The sequence below is a fragment of the Orbicella faveolata genome, unplaced genomic scaffold (assembly GCF_042242905.1).
Source record: "Orbicella faveolata isolate gen_17 unplaced genomic scaffold, um_ofav_v1 contig_47, whole genome shotgun sequence".
NCBI lineage: Eukaryota > Metazoa > Cnidaria > Anthozoa > Scleractinia > Merulinidae > Orbicella > Orbicella faveolata.
The window spans coordinates 22,866,442-22,885,590 of NW_028301577.1; the positions used below are offsets into that span (position 1 = coordinate 22,866,442).

The 19,149-nt window shown below is 38.7% G+C and overlaps 2 protein-coding genes across 4 annotated transcripts; one reads left to right on the forward strand and one right to left on the reverse strand.

Annotated features, from left to right (window-relative positions):
- Positions 1 to 1,983: 1,983 nt before the first annotated feature.
- LOC110045457 (uncharacterized) lies at positions 1,984 to 11,253 on the reverse strand. 2 transcript variants are annotated; one of them, XM_089280265.1, is made up of 5 exons: positions 7,383 to 11,253; positions 5,297 to 6,930; positions 4,769 to 4,899; positions 4,446 to 4,520; positions 1,984 to 4,085 (listed from the first exon to the last, which is right to left on the reverse strand). In XM_089280265.1, the coding sequence occupies exons 2-5, from the start codon at positions 6,786 to 6,788 to the stop codon at positions 3,810 to 3,812; spliced, it is 1,974 nt and encodes a 657-aa protein (XP_089136391.1). In that variant the 5' UTR covers positions 6,789 to 6,930; positions 7,383 to 11,253; the 3' UTR covers positions 1,984 to 3,809. The 2 variants fall into 2 exon arrangements, with proteins under 2 accessions (XP_089136391.1, XP_020606726.2); XM_020751067.2 differs by lacking the exon at positions 7,383 to 11,253 and having other exon boundaries at positions 5,297 to 7,208.
- A 249-nt stretch (positions 11,254 to 11,502) lies between these two features.
- LOC110061176 (uncharacterized) lies at positions 11,503 to 16,776 on the forward strand. 2 transcript variants are annotated; one of them, XM_089280273.1, is made up of 2 exons: positions 11,503 to 11,704; positions 15,061 to 16,776. In XM_089280273.1, the coding sequence occupies exons 1-2, from the start codon at positions 11,503 to 11,505 to the stop codon at positions 15,720 to 15,722; spliced, it is 864 nt and encodes a 287-aa protein (XP_089136399.1). In that variant the 3' UTR covers positions 15,723 to 16,776. The 2 variants fall into 2 exon arrangements, with proteins under 2 accessions (XP_089136399.1, XP_020623678.1); XM_020768019.2 differs by lacking the exon at positions 11,503 to 11,704 and adding an exon at positions 14,861 to 14,983.
- The last annotated feature ends 2,373 nt before the right edge of the window (positions 16,777 to 19,149 follow it).

Here is a 19,149-nt window from a genome sequence, read left to right on the forward strand (position 1 = left end):
TACTAGTGTCATCCTGTTTTAATAGACTATCTATTCAGATGTCATAAAATAATGCTACAGAACAGCATAGATTTTAAAGTTATGCCCTTAAAATTCTTTAGAAAACCACTGAGATGCAATTTCAACCTTGGACAATACAGTGGAACCCTGGCTTGCAGCCACCTTGTTTTTCCGGCCACTTTCTGGCCTGAACAAAAGCTCAGTCATTCATTCCTTATTTCTTAGAGAACCCCTCTGTTACAGTCATCCTGGTAATTGCCGGTTTTCATGTGACATCATCAATTTCCAAAATAAGAAATTACCAATCCTTGTGAAGTTTTAGTTTCATCAGTTGTAAGACCCTCTAATAACTTAACGTTTTGCAACGTTTAAGCCCGACAGGGTTCCTCATTATGTAATGGAGCACATCGGAATTTCCAAGTTTATGCGTTACGTGACATTAAAATGGCGGCTCGATTAGGCTGTCGAGTAAGTCAAAAGATGAGTTATTGCTCAAGTTTTTACTAACTAAACAGTTCTTGCTCTAGACAAAGTATTAATTTCAATGTATCAGAGCTCTAGAGCAATAACTTTTCGTTTCAATGGCAAAACTCAATGACAGATGTTTCTGTTACTTTACGGCCGCCATGTTTGTGTCCCTCCGAGGGGCACAAACATGGCGACACCATACAAAGCTCTATAAATTTGAGTGAAACACTTTTCTGAATAATGCGTGAATGGAAAACCGTACAGACTTAAAACTTGGCGAGGTTATTTATATATCAATCATCTTTCATATCTCAGCTTCTTGACTTAATTTATTGAATAGTTACGATTTTTATTTTTGATGGCGTGACACTGCAAACCAGCCATACTGCCAGAATTTTGTGGCCTGTTGGTGACTGGAATAACAGGGTTCCACTTTACTCATTTTGGGGGCAAAAAGTTACCAGCAAGTCATAAGTGCTGAGGTATGTTAGTGTTGGAAAGCATAGAACCTTGAATTAACTGGCAACATAACATCTAGTTAGGGAACAAGCAAGTTTCCCCTGAGTAATTTGATTAGTTGTACCTCCTACACATTGTGTGGTGCCAGAGAAATTATATCTGCATATGTGGTTTGTTCAGAGCCACCTTAATTTTTCGAAACTTTAAGGTGGCTCTGAACCTACTTGACAGAATTTTTTTAAACTTTGCAAAAGTTGCATCTTATCACGCTTATCACAATTTAATAATAAAAAGTGGGGGTCACCAAGTTCGTTTTTGAGTTACAAGCTTAAAGCTCAAAATAAGGGGTTTTATAGCAGGTCACATTGTTGCTATGGTAACCTGTTATATAGACAGCAACTTGTTTACCAATGATAGGGCATTTATATGATACCATTAGTAAAGCATCACTTGTTAAACAGTGGCAGTATTCATCCTTCAAGGTGTAGCTGTTAGAAAAGTACTGCGCCTCCTCAAATAAATCAGTGTACATATTTTCTTTGGGATATTTTCTATAGGCGAATCTTTGCCGACGTCATTGTTTACATTTTTCCTCATTAGCATACAACTTTGCGCATAGAAGGCATCATGCTAGACACGATTTTACCAGAAAAACGTAAAGAGCTTGTGAAACTTAATAAGTGGTGAAATTTTTGGCTCTTTGGGTGTAATATTCGAGGAGAAATTGGCTTTCAAAAACATCAAAATTTCTGTGTGGCAAAAGCGCTTATGAGCTCATACATTCTTTGTAAAATTTTGAGTTTTTAAACCCTCGTCGCACAAAAAGTATGCAATACATTGCGCTCAAATTCCTTGGAACAGTTGATCGTGCTGTGCCCTTTCAATATTCAGTATTAATCTCTTTGTAGCTCCATCAGAAACTGTATCGCTTATGGTAATGAGGCAAATATTGTAAACAAAGATTCTCCTATTGCAATGTGTTGGTAACATACTAGTTTGTGCTCTTGTGAGCACAGATGGCAACATACCGGTTGCTTCAGTAAGATGGGCACAAGATTAATTTCTTGAAAATTCTTTTTAATTCTAGCAGTGCTAAGTTTTGTTACAAACAAAGATGTGCAATATAAATAGGCTAAATTCTGTCAGTAATAAATATAGTACATAAATTCAACAAGAATTTTTTTTGTAATTATTGTATGTGTTACAACATTGAAAAGAAGCTAACAACCATTACAGACTTCATACAACAAATGCAACAACTGCAGAGTAAAAAGAGTAAATGTAAATATTTTACATTGACTATAGAAGACAAAATTTTTGTTCCTCAGTTATTTCTTTATGGTCTAAAATATTTGAACAGACTTAATACATCTTCATTGAAAATAAATTATAAATATTAATAACCTAATTCTAACTTGAAAACCCCTCAAAAATAACTGAATATTTTGACATTCTTTTTGTACAAAATTATACTCAATAAATAGTGTCATGTCTGACAATTTGTTTCGTAGTTTAGCACAAAAATTCTATGTTCAAAAATTTATAAAGTTAGCCTTTTTCTAAGGGTAAAATTAACTATCATACAATTGTGTGATGAACTTGCATTTTATCCATTGCGGATGGGGTGGGGGGTCCACTTCATCCTATAGAAATCAGAGATGAATGCTGGGCTGGTACTTCATTTAAGCTTGTTGGCAGGTAGCCTTAGTGTAGCCGAGCCCATCCCCTCCATTTTAACTTGGAAGGAGGTGACGTACAGTTCCATGCAGGCAGGCTAAACAAATTTTATAATCTCAGTGAGGTTTTCTCTGAGAAGTTCTCGCAACCCTCAAAACATTTTGAAGTAAAATATCAAACACGAAAGACCTTGTTTGACCACATGTCAAGGTGCCGAGTTAAGAGAGTTGAGAATACGATGAGCAGCAGAGTATTTTTGAGGAACTTCAAGGTGTTTGGAAATGTGGTCAAACACTGTCTTTGAGTGTTTGATATATCTTCTCAATTGAAACTAAACCAAAGGAGAAAACATAGAAATAAAATCATAAAAATCTACGCTAATTAAGATCAGATATACAAACACCATCACAGTCATTATTTCTTTTGTTTAAACTTAATGAATCATTAATGAGTTTGAGAAGTACGATGCAACTGATCTTACAAGAATATTGCCTTGTGCATTGCTGCATAAAAATATTTTGTGGAGCATCATGTCTCCTAATTTCTCAGTAATATTTCTTTGTGGTTAGAGCTGAAAAAGCCAAGTGGTAAGAATATTTACATTTAAAACTACAATAACGTCAACAACCAATTTCAAGAACAAGTAACAAGATCACAGAGAGGTGCACAATCTGTACATGCGAAAAGCCACTTCTGTAAGGCAGGAGAGCAATCATCTTTAAATTCTTTTTATACATTTACTGTGAAACTCAGAAAACTACCAACACCAGAAATATTTATGGAATGTCTGTGTTGCAAGGAAAGAGCCAATAAGGCATGAAAACTAACCCAAAGACAGCAACGGTAATGAGTTTGTGGTTTTGAGGTTTGTCCATGGGCCCTGAACTTTATTGTGATTGCTTTGTGCACAATTCAGCTGACAGAACCCAATCAAAGTGTTCACGGTGCTTTGAATCACAACATAAGGCTGCCTTAGAGAGTATGATATCTGCTTGTGATGTGTGACGCATGTTATATCTTCATCTGTACTACATCTACAACTTGACTAGTTATGATTTACTAGCTACTTTGTTATTATAACAAAGTTAGGTATGTGTAAATCAAATCTGAGCCATATTGCAACTTAAGTCTCACAAAAGACATGTCATAATTACCAAAAATTACACCATCCGACAGCCATCGAAGATATTATTATACACTTGTTCTTAATCATCTTCAAAAACATCATCATTCTCATCATCATCTTCCACATCGAACAATTTTGTGTCATCAACGTCATCTTCTTCACCCTCCTTCTCCTGCACAACCTTTTTACCTTTGCCTCCATGAGTTCTGAGGTGTTTACTTAGGTGATCGCTCCGGCCAAAAGCTTTGTTGCATATCGTGCACATGTAGGCCTTCTCTTTTGTGTGTATTCTCAAATGACGCTGCAGTTCATCTGACCGAGTAAAGCTCTTCCCACATCGACGAGCACCAGTATTCTAAAAACAAAATAGAAAAATCAAATCTATCATTGAACAAGTGCTGATTCTGTCTCTTGGAAGCAGGCTCCACATTGGGAAAAAGAGAAAAATTAGGGGAAGTAAAGCCTGCATTCATCCTGACTTAAAAATGGTTACAGGAGACGTGAAAAATTGTTAAAGTGAATAGGACTCTTTGCTCTACAGAGATGTCTGCTTAACACAGTTTATTACAGAAACAACACTTATCACAGTCTGAAAATATGGGAAAATTAGAAATGTTTGGGCCTTTCTGAGGTTGGTGTCTGCTTTTTATGAGGTCTGTTCAATTATTAAAGTTTCACATTAATCATGCCAGAATAATGTCAAGTACTGACTCACCCAGTTACACACAAATGGTCTCTCTCCTTTATGCCAACGTAAATGAGCCTTCAAGTGAGAAGTCTTTCCATAAACCTACAACAATAGAATGAAGAAAAGGATTACCTGAAAAAGGTCTCCTGAAAAACGTGCATGTGAGGGTGTTTGCCCAAGAACACCACATAATGTCAATGTCCCCAGCTGGGGTTTGAACCCAAACTGCTAGATCTGGAGTCCAGCGAACTAACCAAAAGGCCACTGTACCTCTGACTAAGCAGATTCAAATGATGCAAAGATCTGTACCCTTCTTTATTTTATTTTATATTTTTGGTGCTGAAACCTACCTTTCCGCAGCCAGGGTAATGACAGCTGTGTGACTTTTGCTGCATATTTCCTGACCCACTGTTTAGACCACTGATACAGTTTGGACAGACACAATGGGAACGTCTCTTGTTAAACATTTCATTTCTTTGGCCTAACAAGATAAAAAAAACCTTCAACCTTAACATGAAATGAACAACGAGAAAAATGTTCTTTATTCTCAACACCTGTCTGGTTTATATCAAAGTGATATCGTTAACTAAAGGAAATAGGGATAAATCTGAATTTTATCACTTGCTGACCCTAACGCCTTCTACTTTTCACTGGTGAAGCACATTATTTATGGAAAAGGTTGTGAAATTATTTGTAGAAGACATCTGGGTACAGTACCTGGATATGTACTATTTTATCATTTATGTCATTTAGTCAGAGTTGGCGTAAACCCAGCCACTTTGTGGAATAACAATGCGAATGAGGATTTTCTACATGAAATAAAATTCTTCATGAAATGTTACAGAGCCCCTTAAGTTCAATTTGCACACTTTCATTACCTTCTAGTTTTGGATTCTTTTTTCCTGTCATGATATTTCCATGGTCAGGGTGAATCTTTGCCACTAAATTGGACAAGTTTGCAATGGGAGATGATGGTTCCATTACCAAGGAGGTATCATTCAATGTCCTCTTGTTTCTCATGTGCACAGGCTTTTCAGCTTGAAGAAGTGGTGTTTCTTGGTTAGGACAATTTTGCCAAGTTTTCATTTGACCTGTTGGTTCTGGGTAACAGTATTTTTTATCTTCATGGACGTTGTTCGCAGTGGTCTGAAATCTACATTGTCCAAAAATCATTTCTGGATTGACAGGCATCAACTCTGTGCAGTCCTTAGTCCCCTCAAGGTCACGGCCATTGCAATATGAGCTAACCACAGTTTTAGGAAAGTAAAATTCTCTTTGATATGCCTGACTTCCCCTCGGAAAAGTCATGTTTGTTGTATTATGCTTCTCTGGTGTAATGCTAGAATTTTCATTCACAGAGAAGTGCTCAGGCTGAGTATAGTTCAAATTCCATCTTGTGTTCTCATCATATTTTATCACACTTGGATTAAATGTTTCACCCCTTATACTCTGAAATGCAAACTTCTTTTCAGCATTATCAGACACAAGTCTTTGACATGATTTTTGATCATCAGCCATCCAATGTCCATTCTGTGCTTCTCTATCAAAGTTCACCATATCTAAGCAGCCATTGTTATTTGACTCAAATCTTTGACTAAAATACTTGAAACTTGCTTCAGGGTGGCAATCTGATTTCATTTGATACTTTGAAAGATCTGCGTTGTAACCACTGCTACAAACAGGTGCAAGGCCAAATTCACGTGCAAATGAATTCGTCTTGGTGTTCAGTCCTGCTGAAGGGATGGTTTGAAAGACGTTTGGACGGAAAGCCACATGGTTCCTCTTCCCAGGAAGATTTCCGTGACTAAGTCGTACAGGAGATTTGGAATGAGAATCTCTGCAACAACATGACATTTTCTTGCAGTTACAAGAAGACAGAGGACAAGAAATGTCCACACGGATACTCACAGTCGGACACAATGGTTGCGGAAAATGATTCACAACCTTGTTTGGTGGAATCAGTGATGGTTCAGTTTGTGCCTTGGAATATGGACTCCTGGAAAATCTTAGATTTTCAGGTAAACTGGGCCGTATTTCTTGATGCCATGGAAACAAATTTTCATTCAAATGGGATGTGGGATAATTCCCCTGTGGATTGGATACCATACTCTTCTTAGCTTCACAGGCAGAATATTCAACTCCTTCATTGTAAAAGCAGTGCCGTGTGCTTGGTGTGACTTTGGGGCTACTTGAAGTGGAATAATGTGTTAAAATGCTGCCATGACTGGCTGCTGTGCCAGATGGGGACACACAGCCATAAATTGGATTGTCTTCACAGCAGTTGCTTGAATGAATAAATTGCGTTTCAGTAGCAATTTCTGGGATGTACGTTTGGAAGTCCTCATAGCAAGCCCGTTCAAAGCTTGACATCTGAAGATTCCCGGAAGAAGAATTTGTTCTGATTTCACTGCGACACTCGGCCGTGTAGTCGATCTTTGAGAACTGCTCGCAAGACGGTGCTCCTTCGGGTTTACCGGCGAAGAAAACTTCTGCGGATGGCTTGACCTGCTCACTGCAAAAAGAGGACAAGGTTTTTCTCAAAGAACTACTCTCATCTTTCCTGCGCGGCGTCTTTCTTTCAGATGCCAAGTAAGAAATGCCTTCACACTCGCGCTCACACGAGACGAAGTTTGGAGATAATTCCATCACTCCAAAGAACTTTCAGAAAGTTAGATTCTGGCTGAAAGTACCATTCACTGAGCTAGTAGCCACACGAGAAACTGTGATGTTACAATAATGGTAAATAAATAAGACATCTTCGACGAAAGGTTAGCGAACGAAACCTTTCACCTTTGTAAAGCGTCTCGGCTAAAATATTTTAGCTTGAGGGCTTTGGTTATTTATAAATCAAGACTAAGGATTAATTACGGGCTTTGTTACCCCATACTAAAAGTTCTTTAACTTTGTGCAAATGAAGTTTGAATAGAGCATAAGGACAATGCTCTTATTGTTTTAGTGACTTACCTGTTAATTTTTGTTCTCTTGAAAATTATTCTTTGCAAAGCAGTTTGAACAATAGCGAGCTGGACTCCATCGCGTCCCCAGTGAATTGCTTGCGCTTGTGCGGGGAATAATTAACTACCACTGGATTACTAAATCCTTGAAAGCGAGCTAGTGAGCTGGGTATGGATTAAATAAGATTCCATTAAAGTAGTTTATAAACCAAAGATGTTGCTTTTCAGTCGACAAATCCATTTCCACTCACTTTTCCTTGCAAATCTCGCGGGAATTTACACCATGAGCCCACGTGCATTCTCTATTTCTGCCAGCGACTTCGCCTCGTTTCCAGATTTCCTCGGACTGAATCGTAGGTACCCCAAGCTCCCCCAAGCTCCCCCAGCCTCCCACAACCTCCCCCAAGCTTCCCTTAAACGTCCCTTTCCTTGTTTCCGGTGAGGTTCCTAGGCCGATTCCCAAATCGGCCAAGAAACCTCACCAGAAACAAGGAAACACACACCTGAAGCGAGGTACGTTTATATTTAAGAATTAGTTCATACTTAGCGTGCGTATATCGAGTTATGGATGCACGCGGGAAGTTTGGAGAGCACGAAAGAAGCGTAAGAGTTGCTCGAGGCGACAGCCGAGAGCAACTTTAGCTTCTTGAGTGCTCTCCAAACTTCCCAAGTGCATCCATAACTCGATATAAGCACAGCTAAAAGCATGAAACAATTCTTTTATAACATGGCGACAACAACTTGGGTGTTAAAACATGTTTTATTTGTGATTGACTACAAACTTCTCACAATTCACGGTGAAGAAACACAAAGGTCATTAGGATCTTAACACGCCACAATCTGTTGAGCAACGGTTGACTGAAAACGCTTAACCTGGTTTCTAAAATTGTCAATGAAAAATTCGTTTCTTCGAAATTAATATAATATAATGAATTAATATAATGAATATGTAGGCAGACCAAGTCAAAAATACTCGATGAAAATGTAGACAAACAAAGTCAAACTACTCACGTTTAAGTAAACATCTTAGCTTGATAAAAGTCAAAGGCTCGAAGTAGAGTTCGGATTGTTCAGAATAATCTTCACAATGCCGAAACTTAAACAAAAGGAAATTGCACTAAACTCGACGGAAATTTTGCAGCTGAAATGAAACTGCACACGTCATTTTATTGAGCACGGCCGTGCGTACATAAAGATTTTTTACCACGATGGCTCAATAGCAATTAGATAGGACCAGCGCGCGCGCTATGTTATAAAACCGTTTTTCCCATGCAAATCCTTGTAATTTCCACTGTTGCGTAACCATTCAGTAGACTCCCGATAACTCGAACCTTCAAGGGAAAATGAAAAAGATTCGAATTATCGGGAGTTGAGTACAAATGAGCGAAAAAGGAAAAAAAACGGTGTTTAGAATGTTTTTCTATTCGTGCAGTGTACATTTTAATCAAATGTAATTACAAAATAGAGAAGTCGAGTGAAAATAAAACAATACATCTCTAAATTACTGTATAAATGGGAACGTAACGTAATTTGAAAAATATAACAAAGGAAAGCAGCAGGGAGGTGTCCAGGAACAGTGAACTGTACAGGTTTAAAGAGAACAATGTCAGGCTACTGGTACAAAGCTCAGGCGATTTCCTTTTTCTTTTCATGCAGTGTACATTTTAATCAAATTTAATTATACAGTATAGGGAAGCTGAGTGAAAATGGAACAATACATCTCTTAAAATAGAACAATACATTTCAAATTAAATTTAATGTTTTGGACTACAGTACCCTATTTGTTTCGATTTGTCACTTATTGACAGACATGGTAGGAGTTATCGAGGGTAAAACTGTATGGAAAATGACCTGAAGGGAAACGGAAATTGCTTCGAGTTATCGGGAGGTTCGAGTCATCGAGGGTTCGAGTTACCGTACCGAGGGTAAAATTACAGTAAATGTATGACGGAAATCCAGGGGAAAATCGATTTTGGTTCGAGTAGCGAGGATGTCAGAGTGTAAAACCCAAATCTATGAAATGGACCAAAAACGAAACACAAATCTGTGGGCGAACCAGTTAGTAATGGCCATTCTTTTATTCGCTCGGCTTAGGGCTGGGGGGAGGGGTGGAAAACTTCTAAGTACCCCTAAATTCGCCACTGCAAGTTCTAAGGAGTGGAATGGAAATGATGAGAGTAGTCCAGGAAAGGATCAAGGACTTGCATGTTGACTGATGTTTTGATAATGCTACAAGTTCCCAGGCCTAAACCAAACTGTGATCTGGCGTTCTTTTTTTTTGGATAAACAAGAGTGTCTGATCGCAGGCTACTGATCAAGTTCTGCAGGAGCCCATGAGTTCTGATAGTATTAAAGATACCCTTCAGAAGTAGCGATAAAATTTCATGGTTGTCAAATTATCGGCTGAGAAAATCCCGGAGTTTGAATGATAACCCCTGATAAGGCAATATATAACTAGTAAGTAAGTAAGTAAGTAAGTAAAGACTTTATTTAAAGAGGGTAGCACTAAAATAGTATAAAAATACTAATAAACCAGTGGCCCTCTAAAAATTATGTACAATACGGATGTTAAAACTATGGCATAATTATGAGATAATATAACGAATAAAAATACAATAGATAAGAGATAAAATCAATTTAAAATACAAAAAGTATAACTAAATCACAGAATAAAATGATTTAAAAGCTACTGTTCTTCAAAAATATTTTTCCAAAGAGAGTTCCTAAAAGAATTAAGCGACGCTATTTTCCGCATAACCCTGTTTGATGAAACAAATTCTCACTTTGAGCATGATTTATCTCTTCCTTCTCTCCAAACACACCCGTTTTCATGGACGATCTGCTTGATGTCTACACTAGCCAGAGCCTAGTTCTGATAAGAAGCTCATCGGAATGGGGTAATAAGCTTCTGTTTCGATCTATTCTTCACTGGAGAACATTCATACGATATTCATTTAGTATACACACTGCCAGGAGCCCATCACCATGGCAGTGCGGCTGATCAATTTTTATTATTAGCTACTCGATATTCCTTAGGTCCTGGGCTTGATGTCCTAGATCAAAGTCACTGCAGCCTGTGTTTCAGCCGCCCTCCCCGTAAGAAAAAAATCGGAGAGAAGCTAACTAAGTCACTAGATCTAAGAAAATCTTACATCTCTGGTAGATAAAATATTCGAAAATATAGCTCAGTAATCACTGAGTTTGCACATGCAAGTCACGTGATGTCTGTCTTGTACATTTGCAACATCAGCTAACATCGGCATAATATCTACCAAGAGCCTATGTATGTATATAACCATGGTTTTACCCATGGGACAAAACTGTCCCCTGCGGACGCTTGCCACAACTTCCCCTTCCCCTTTGGCCGCAGTGAGAAAAGTTCCCACGCGGTGGCGTGGACAAATAGAGAATCTTTACAATAATCGGTTAGCTAGGAAACAGCCTACGATCAAACCCACGATTGTGTTACGCGCGCAAACGACGAAGCCATAAGAATGAGAAATGAGACGGCGAACTTCTCATGGCATTCAACACTGCCTCGCTTCTCTTGCCGCCTTGTTTTCGCGCCGTCGTCGCTTGTCGATAGGTCAGGGCAAAAAATCAAGGAATACATAAACTTTCTGGTTGTCGACTTTGAATTTGCATCAAGTGGTCAGAAGAAGGTTCCTTTGTCTCCTTGTTGCCAAGGTTATGAGCTGTCAAAAGAAAGTCCAAAATTAAATAACATTAATCCCACAATGTCAATTTAAGGCTATTAATTCGTTTGCCGATTTCAGAGACAACTGACTACATAGTGACTTGGTTTACAATGTATATTTGGATTTGTAAAACAACCAACTTGCGCCATTCATTATTATGTTAAGCTTTTTCTGCATAGCAATTTGGCAACAGCGTTATTCATCCGTTCGAAAGATCGATTACTGTTGACAGCTGTTGCTAGGTGACCGATGTAAACAAGTATAAACATCGTGGGTTACCCGTCTACACGATGCATCTAAACATATGCACGCGTGACAAACCGTATCCTGTCTGTAAAAAGAACCAGTGGAGCAGAAACATCAGGGAAGAACAGACACGATCATCCGGCAACGAAGAGGAAAGAACACCACTATTTTGTAGTTTAAGCCACCATGGGTTGCGGTGGTAGCAGACAGACGCGAACGGTTGAGCCAAGTCCACAGCCAGTTCAGACAACAGCTCAATCGACGGCTAACCCCGGAGTGGGATCAAGCGCTTCGCCGAATGTCGATCATCAAAAACCAGCGCAGATCGAAAGCACAGCAGTGGAGAACGTTCAAGAGAAGGACAGTCAGGCCGATGAACCCAGAACAGGTAGGCAAACTTTGACATGGGTTTACTGCATGATATACTAAGCAGAGAGAAAAATCATTTAATCATTTAACCGAGCCACGGGCGAGTGTCAGTTATAAAAGGCTTATATTTTCAATCAGTATCGCCGCTAGATTGACGACGGTGAAATGTGATATTTTTTCGCGGTTTAGAAATTGAACATTCATCTATACACATAATTTATGTTGTCCATATGCTTTTAATTGTATCATGGTTTTTAATATCTTTTAAAAGTTATAGCGAAATCCATCCAATTCAAAGGTGATTTTTGCGGTAAAAATTGAAGGTTGCCGGTTCCAAAAATTGAAACATAAAAGCACATTTGCAACATCTCACACATAAATAAATAAACAGTTAATACATTCGTCACATGGCTTTGTTTGAAACAGTTGGAGGAAAGCAAAATCGCAGAGCGTTTGAAAACACGACAGCGGGAATCGCTGTAGCACACTGATAGCGTTTGTAGAATCTTATCACCTGAATTGTGACATGTATGTTAAACTTGTGTCTACAAAAATTACTAATAAGAGAGTTTTGCAAACAAGATGACCATTAGGAGAGCGCGTATTTTTAGTTTTGGCACGAAAAGTAAATTTTATCTCTCATCGCAATAAAGAGAAACACGGAAAGTAGCTATAATGACATTGACCAGTTTTATTCTTAATTCCTTTTTGAAAAAAAAAATCTGAATTGTGTCCAAGAAGGAAACCTTGCCTCCGGTACTGAGAAAGCGATGAAAAAGTCGGCGACGAAATGAACTCCTTTGATCTCTTTACAGAATTGGTGATCCTTACTCCCTGATGTTTACCAAAACTTCATTTTTCATGTAAACAAATATGAACCCATAAGGGCAGACAATTCATTTCTGTAATACAAATCGACGTATCCAAGAAAATTACCATCACAGCAAACCTTCCGTTGCTAGTCTAGATAGCTCTTAAAAGAAGAAAGAAAACTCAGTTAATTATCCCACTGTCTTTCTACAAAAGAAAAAAAAATCAACATATATTTTGAATGATAAAGAATAATAATATTTAGTCTTCTATCGCAACAATAATGAAATGTTTAAAACACAACGGTTGCCATGGAGTCGAAATCGGCACACAAAATATATAGAGCGTGAAATCGAACGCGGATTTTTTCATAAATTCGTGCATTCTAGTATTCTTTTTCTACAAAATCTTAGAATCTAATTTAATTTGCGTACAACTGTTGATATCGGTGTTGCTATGACGAGTAAACTGTTCGGAAAGTGGAGTGACCAAAATTCTATGAGATACCATTTTTCAGTCCGCGCTTCATTGCGTCTCCCCACAATTCCCGCTCAGTTTAAGAATTAGTTTTTTTCAACTATAGTGTTATTTTAGCTTTTAAACAGCAATGAGTCTGTTTAAAGACTAAAGAGTATTTGGAAAAATAGTGAAGGAAGGTGCTAGGTAACACAGTGTTTGAAACAAGTTTGAATTAATTAGAATTTCATAGCCATTGGTCATACCAAATTTTTTTTACTCCTCAAAATAGAACCCTTATTAAAACAAAAAAATAAACAAAAAGAAATAATTTTGCAGCAGGCATAATGTCACTGATACGTGTGCTATTAAACAAATTAGCCGCCTATGAACCGTTGTCGGTTTTGTATTTTAATTTCTGTGATGGCGGCAGAGGGCTAATACACAGAGCAATCAAAGAAAAACTACGGCAATAAAAATGGCTATTTATGGTGCATTCAACTAAATAGGATCAGTGACTAAGTGTTTGACATTTTATACCGCAAATGCCATAATATTCATAAATGATCTCGGTAGAACTGGCAGAAACGTCTGTGAAATATTTAAATTAATATAACACCGCTATAAAAGAGTTGTCCAAATGTAATTAAAAAGAGGAAAATTCTAGCGCTTTACCTGCTAGAAAACCATGGGCAAACGAAAGAAAGTCTTACGAAAGAAAACCATTACGTTACATTACGTTTTGAAGCTGAACACGGAGAACGCCACAAATTGTTATTATTTTTTTTTTTATCTCATATGTCTATTTGTCCATTGCAAAACTCAGTGGGAACAAAATTTCCTGAGAAATAGCAATTTTTTTTTCGCAAAGAATGTAAAGACAAATACGAGACTCAATCGCATTAGAATTTCCAAACCTTGCAGGTCGATTTTGCATGCAAGAGATTCTGTTTAAAACACGAAATGGCACTAAGGGTGACAGTCAATGTGGGATACCGGTGTCTATTATTGAGAGATAATCACTGTCGAGTCAGTGATATTAACTAACCTCAGCGCTATTTGGGCTTACGGTAGTCGGTCATTTTGCCATTTCACCCCCAGTTTATGGTGTCTTTGAGTAGATCTGCCGGACATCCATCTATCAAAGCACTTTTTAACGTTTCGATTAAAAGCCGCAATTAATATCGAGACGAAACTTCTTATTTTGACAACCTTTTTCCGGGTTAAAAATAGGATAATAGTTCAGAGGCGAGTTATCGAGCACGTTTCAGTCTTTGCTTCCACGTTGAAAAAGTCGATAGGTGCTCAAGTACTATTTCCAAAACGAGAGCGAGTGTTTCATCGGGGTATCCAAACACCGAGAAACACATGAAAGAAAAACGAAAAATAAAGCTAAGACAGTTTTAAAGCTATTGTGCTTTCTGTATATAGGATATGAGCTTTATTTGTGGTGACTCAATTAGCCGACTTTTTAAAGTGGAAACGATCCCGTTCTTCTCTTTGCCACGCCATGTTGTCTGAGTTATGTTGCTGGCTGCAAAGGCAATAGAATTGTAGGTTATTCGAGTGTTTGCTTATTCTTCTGGAACTTTTTCTTATTCTGTCGGCAATATGCTTGCTGCGGCAATCCTTGGCCACTGGCCAACTCACTGGCACTGGTATAAAAATATTGTTTGTATGAAAAGCTGTATCAGAACGTAAAATAACATTGTTCTTGAGTACGTACGACGTGCTTCATTGTAAATTTATCGTAATCGCCAACTAATTTGAATTCTAGCATTGAACATGTTAACAGCTGAACAACTCTCAGCTTGTCAGCTTTTCTTAAAAGGGAATCTTCATTGGTCAACGAGTGATATCTCAGTATTAAGAATGACAGATACGAGTTACAAAGTTAAAATTTCACTGCAGCCTTGTTGTGGAAGACGAGCAGGTTTTATTCTTTACCACCTACGCCCTCTTTAACGGTTAAAGAAGAAAGGGAATACAGCTATGTTTAAACGGTTTATCGATGCTTTTCAGTCGAAGAAAAGTAAGAGAGGATTTTAATTAATGCAACTCTTGACAAATCGGCTGATTTATTAAAACGGCTGTTTTGTTTCCTTGCAGATCAAGATGCCGCGGTAGATCAACCACAAAGCTCTGCCCCTGAGAAAGCAAACGAGACCGAACCTCGAGAGGATCCTCTGGGCGCTGAATCGAGAGAAGTACTGCGGGAAATCCCTTTAGATCACGACGAAGAACCAGCTAATCAAGCTGAAGAGGAGACGAGTAAGGACGAAGGAGTCGTACAGGAAAGCCAAGCCGTGGATGAAAGCACGGCTCCTAAAGACGAAGGTGATCAGCAAGTGAAGGAAAGTGAAGAGGAAGCGGGGACATCAGAGCAAGCCCCACCAGCGGAAACTAGCGGTGAAGATAAAACTGATGGAGAACACGCAGGAGAACAGAGTGAAGCCGAAAAGCCAGCAGAAGAAAGCGCAGTAGGTGAAGGCGAAACAGAAGCGCAAAAAGAAAGTGAACAGACTGCGCAAGTGGAAGAAGAGAAACCATCCGAAGGAGAAAACGCGGAGGAAACGCAACCTGCACCCGAAGAATCGAAACCCGCAGATGAAGATGCACCACCCGCGGACAGTGAATCGCAACCGGCGGCTGAGGAATCGAATCCTGCGGCCGAGGAACCACAAGCTGAAGAACCGTCAGGAGAAGGAGAAGGACAAAAGAGTGAAGACGTCCAGCCTCAGGAAGAAACACCAGCGAGTGAAGACAGTTGAGAAATTTTTAGCCCGGTTAAAACTACCATTGTTCACAGTTCCATTTTTACCACTTGAGTTTTGTTTTTTGTATGTATGTACACATTCATTTAGAGATACAGGCACAATCTAGAAGTCTGATAAATCTGAATAATTCATCAGTCAAGAGTCAAATTGGAGAAGGGGGAAGTTTACATTTAAAAGGAGCTTATTAGAAACGATCAAGTTAGTATTTAGACTAAAGGCATTTTCCTACAAAAATCGACTGCTTGCAGTCTAAGGCGGAAAGCGCGGGAAAATTCATACTCGCCAAATCATGAATTACTTTGATTTCGCATCTGATTGGCTAAGAAGGCAACATCTTCGTTCTGATTGGCTAGTCAAAGCACGATGCACGACCCAACTTATCAAACAGGATTTCTTTAGACAGCCACTGTATATAAAACGATCCAATATCCCGCTTACAGTTTATTAGAGAAGCAAAGTACTGTATTATAATTAATGAATTAGAGAGTATTTTCTAATTGTCAAGAAAACCCGCTACGAGGATTGCCTATTCCAACTTGTTACAGGCATTCGGTAAGTCGGAGAGCAGCGCGAATTCGGTATTTCTTTTTTTCGCTATTTCTACTATTCTTTAAGCAACCCACGCCTGGAACAGGCTAACAAAAAGAGAGTTGATCACTCAAAGAGATAGATAGAAAAAGGACAACTAAACTTTTCATTTTTTCATAGCGCGATAATTTTATTTCTCTCTTGTGTGAAAAGTGTAGTTTATAAATCCCAAGAAATCGTTTCAACAGAAAACATTTAAAAGATTACTAGGATCAGGGCGGTGTATGATATAACTTTAAAGTGTGATTAGTAAAAAACGCTAGTTAATTAATTTTTCAATTTCAGCCAGATTATAGTTATTTTATATAATTTCAGATTTTAAGTGGCCCATACGTATAGCAAAATTAGTATTTGATGATATTTTGAGAAACAGAAACTTTCAATGGAAGAATACAAAGATGCAATGTTATTTCTGAATCAAAACGTCTCAATTTCAAATAAAATAACTTAACCCAGTGGATATCGTTCATTGGTAGAATGCAATAAAAGTGTTGGGTAAATGTTCTACCAAAGTAATGAATTGAACGTTGTAACCCCGATGTTGTAGACAGCTCCTGGTTGGAATTTGGGCCTAAAATCCGGTGGACTCTGAATCGTTGCTCGCCAGGAATTCGATAAATTTCGACCATGGGCCCGTTTCTCGAAAGCTTCGGAAACTTTTCGGGCCCGTAAAGCCATTTTTAGTTCATCTGTATCTAAATTCGGAGAAGTGTATACGCCTGAAACTTCTTGTATAAAGGAAACCTCTCTTCATATTAAGAATATGCGAATAAAACAGCTCGGTAATCGTAAGGTTCGAGATTTTGCTATGGCTTAACGGACCCGAAAAGTTTCCGGTGCTTTCGAGAAACGGGCCCCAGATGTTTTAATTTCTCAACTCACAAAAAGATGGCAAGTCCTATTACGTCGCGAAACCGTGAAAGGAGGGCCGTGAAATAATTTAATCTCTACATATAAACATGACGAACGACAGCAACAGAATCTCTATTATTTCAAAATTTCTTTCAACGGAGAAATTTGAAGACGTAGCTTTATTTCTTAGGTTAGGCTTACTGTCCACACTAATCCGTCACGAAAACGGAGCTTCTCGAAAACGCTCTTCAAACCGGAGGAATTTGAAAACGCCGGCTTTACCTTTTGGTGTGGACGGAAAACGTTTTGAAAACGGAGCTTTTAGAAAACGACCCCCGTTACGGTAATCATGATTTTTCTTTGCGCGAGTTTTACTCAACATGACATCCAAAATGACCGAGCGGGATGACTGTTGCGTTTTCAATTTCTTCAGCGTAGTGTGGACGGAAAACTTTTGATGAGTTTTCAGAGTGAAACCTCCGTCTTCAAATTCCTCTGGCGTAGATTTTGACGGGGCCTTAATTTCCCAGATCCCAAAAAGATGGCAAAAGTCCACTTATTGAACGAAATAGGGCGCCGTAAAACCGTGAAGCGAGGGTCGTGAACCATACCACACATGACGAACAGAAGAAATAGAAAAGATTTAGAGAGTAACAGAATCTATAATCAGTATAATTATTTCAAAATTTCTTTCACGCTCTTAGTAAAATTTTTATAAGACAGTGGGATGTTTCAAACATACGTTAGCTTGCAAGTTGACTTCCCTGACAGTTCGAGTGAGTGTTCTATATGCCAGAACCTCCTAGAGCCTTGAGTTCAACGATTCGGTGAACTGGCTGCAGAGGAGATTCCCGCGTACCTTCGTGCACGTAATAGCAACAAAAGAAAACCTCTCAGCCTGTTTATCAGACGACTGACGGGCCACAGTGAAGAAAATGCGTGTTAAAAGAGGACCTATCGATAGTGTCTCCATAAATAGAAACCTGAAAATAATGCGCCACCTTTATTAAGAACTATAATAGTGCACTGAAGCGCTACACCGGCAGGGATGTTAGAATGAGTTACCAGAGAAAATCCATCACATTGGAAAAGGCCTTGATCTCAAATTGCCTTGAAAAAGTCGGGCATCTTTTTTCAAAGTCTGTCCTCGTGTCTTGAAAAGATACCAAATATCTTTAGCTAAATGTTTCAGGTGCATTTGCTATACAAACGTTAACGAAGGTATTTCGACATAATTTAGCTACGATTTCAGTGGCGGATCTAGGGGAGGGGCCCGCGAGGCCTGGCCCCCTTTATTTTGGGTAAAAAACGAAGAATAACAGAAGGAAGAAAAGCCGGCAGGGCGAGCAAACAAAACCGCCCTCACCCCCCTTAATTCAAGGTCTGGATCCGCCACTGGATTTGACCAAAACGCGTTCAAATTGCCTTCAAAAGGCAGTCTTTTAGAAGCGAGGTGGTCCAAAGTCTACTGTGATTAATATCTTCATTACGGTGCCGTTAGTGAAGTTATAAAAGTCTCCAAAAGATTTAAAATATCCTTCACAGTTTACTTGTGGTAACCTGAAGAAAAGAAGAAAATCTTCGATGAGAAAAGCGCGGTTAAACCTAGTTATAAAAGTAAACGGTGTTTGAAAAAAAATTAAGACTGGAGAAGAATCACTTCCTCAGGGACAAGAAGCGCACTTTTTGGCGGGAAAAACTGTGTGATGTGAGAAACTTCTCTCACTGGACGTGACGTGCAATAATGTGATTGATTGTTACTCCAGGGGTAAAATCCCAATAAGAACCAATCAGGGTCATCGCAATTATCTCTGTGGTGTCAAGTAATCAGTACTGACTTAGGAGTGAAAATGTACAAATTTTCTGAAATTCCAGCCCTTAAGCGTAACACTTTCGGTGGGGAGGCAGCTTAAAGGTAACGTACTTTCACATTATTCAGTCAACTAAAATTCTGAATGAAAAAGTAGTCTATCACAAAGTC

Bases quoted from the DNA above. Each gene is read 5' to 3' on its own strand.
- LOC110045457 (XM_020751067.2), bottom strand. From the start codon at position 7,064: ATGGAATTATCTCCAAACTTCGTCTCGTGTGAGCGCGAGTGTGAAGGC. The intron at 4,521-4,768 runs GTAGGTTTCAGC...CTATTGTTGTAG, and splicing joins ATTACCCTGGCTGCGGAAAG to GTTTATGGAAAGACTTCTCA. The intron at 4,086-4,445 runs GTGAGTCAGTAC...TTTTGTTTTTAG, and splicing joins GACCATTTGTGTGTAACTGG to AATACTGGTGCTCGTCGATG.
- LOC110061176 (XM_089280273.1), top strand. From the start codon at position 11,503: ATGGGTTGCGGTGGTAGCAGACAGACGCGAACGGTTGAGCCAAGTCCA. The intron at 11,705-15,060 runs GTAGGCAAACTT...GTTTCCTTGCAG, and splicing joins GGCCGATGAACCCAGAACAG to ATCAAGATGCCGCGGTAGAT.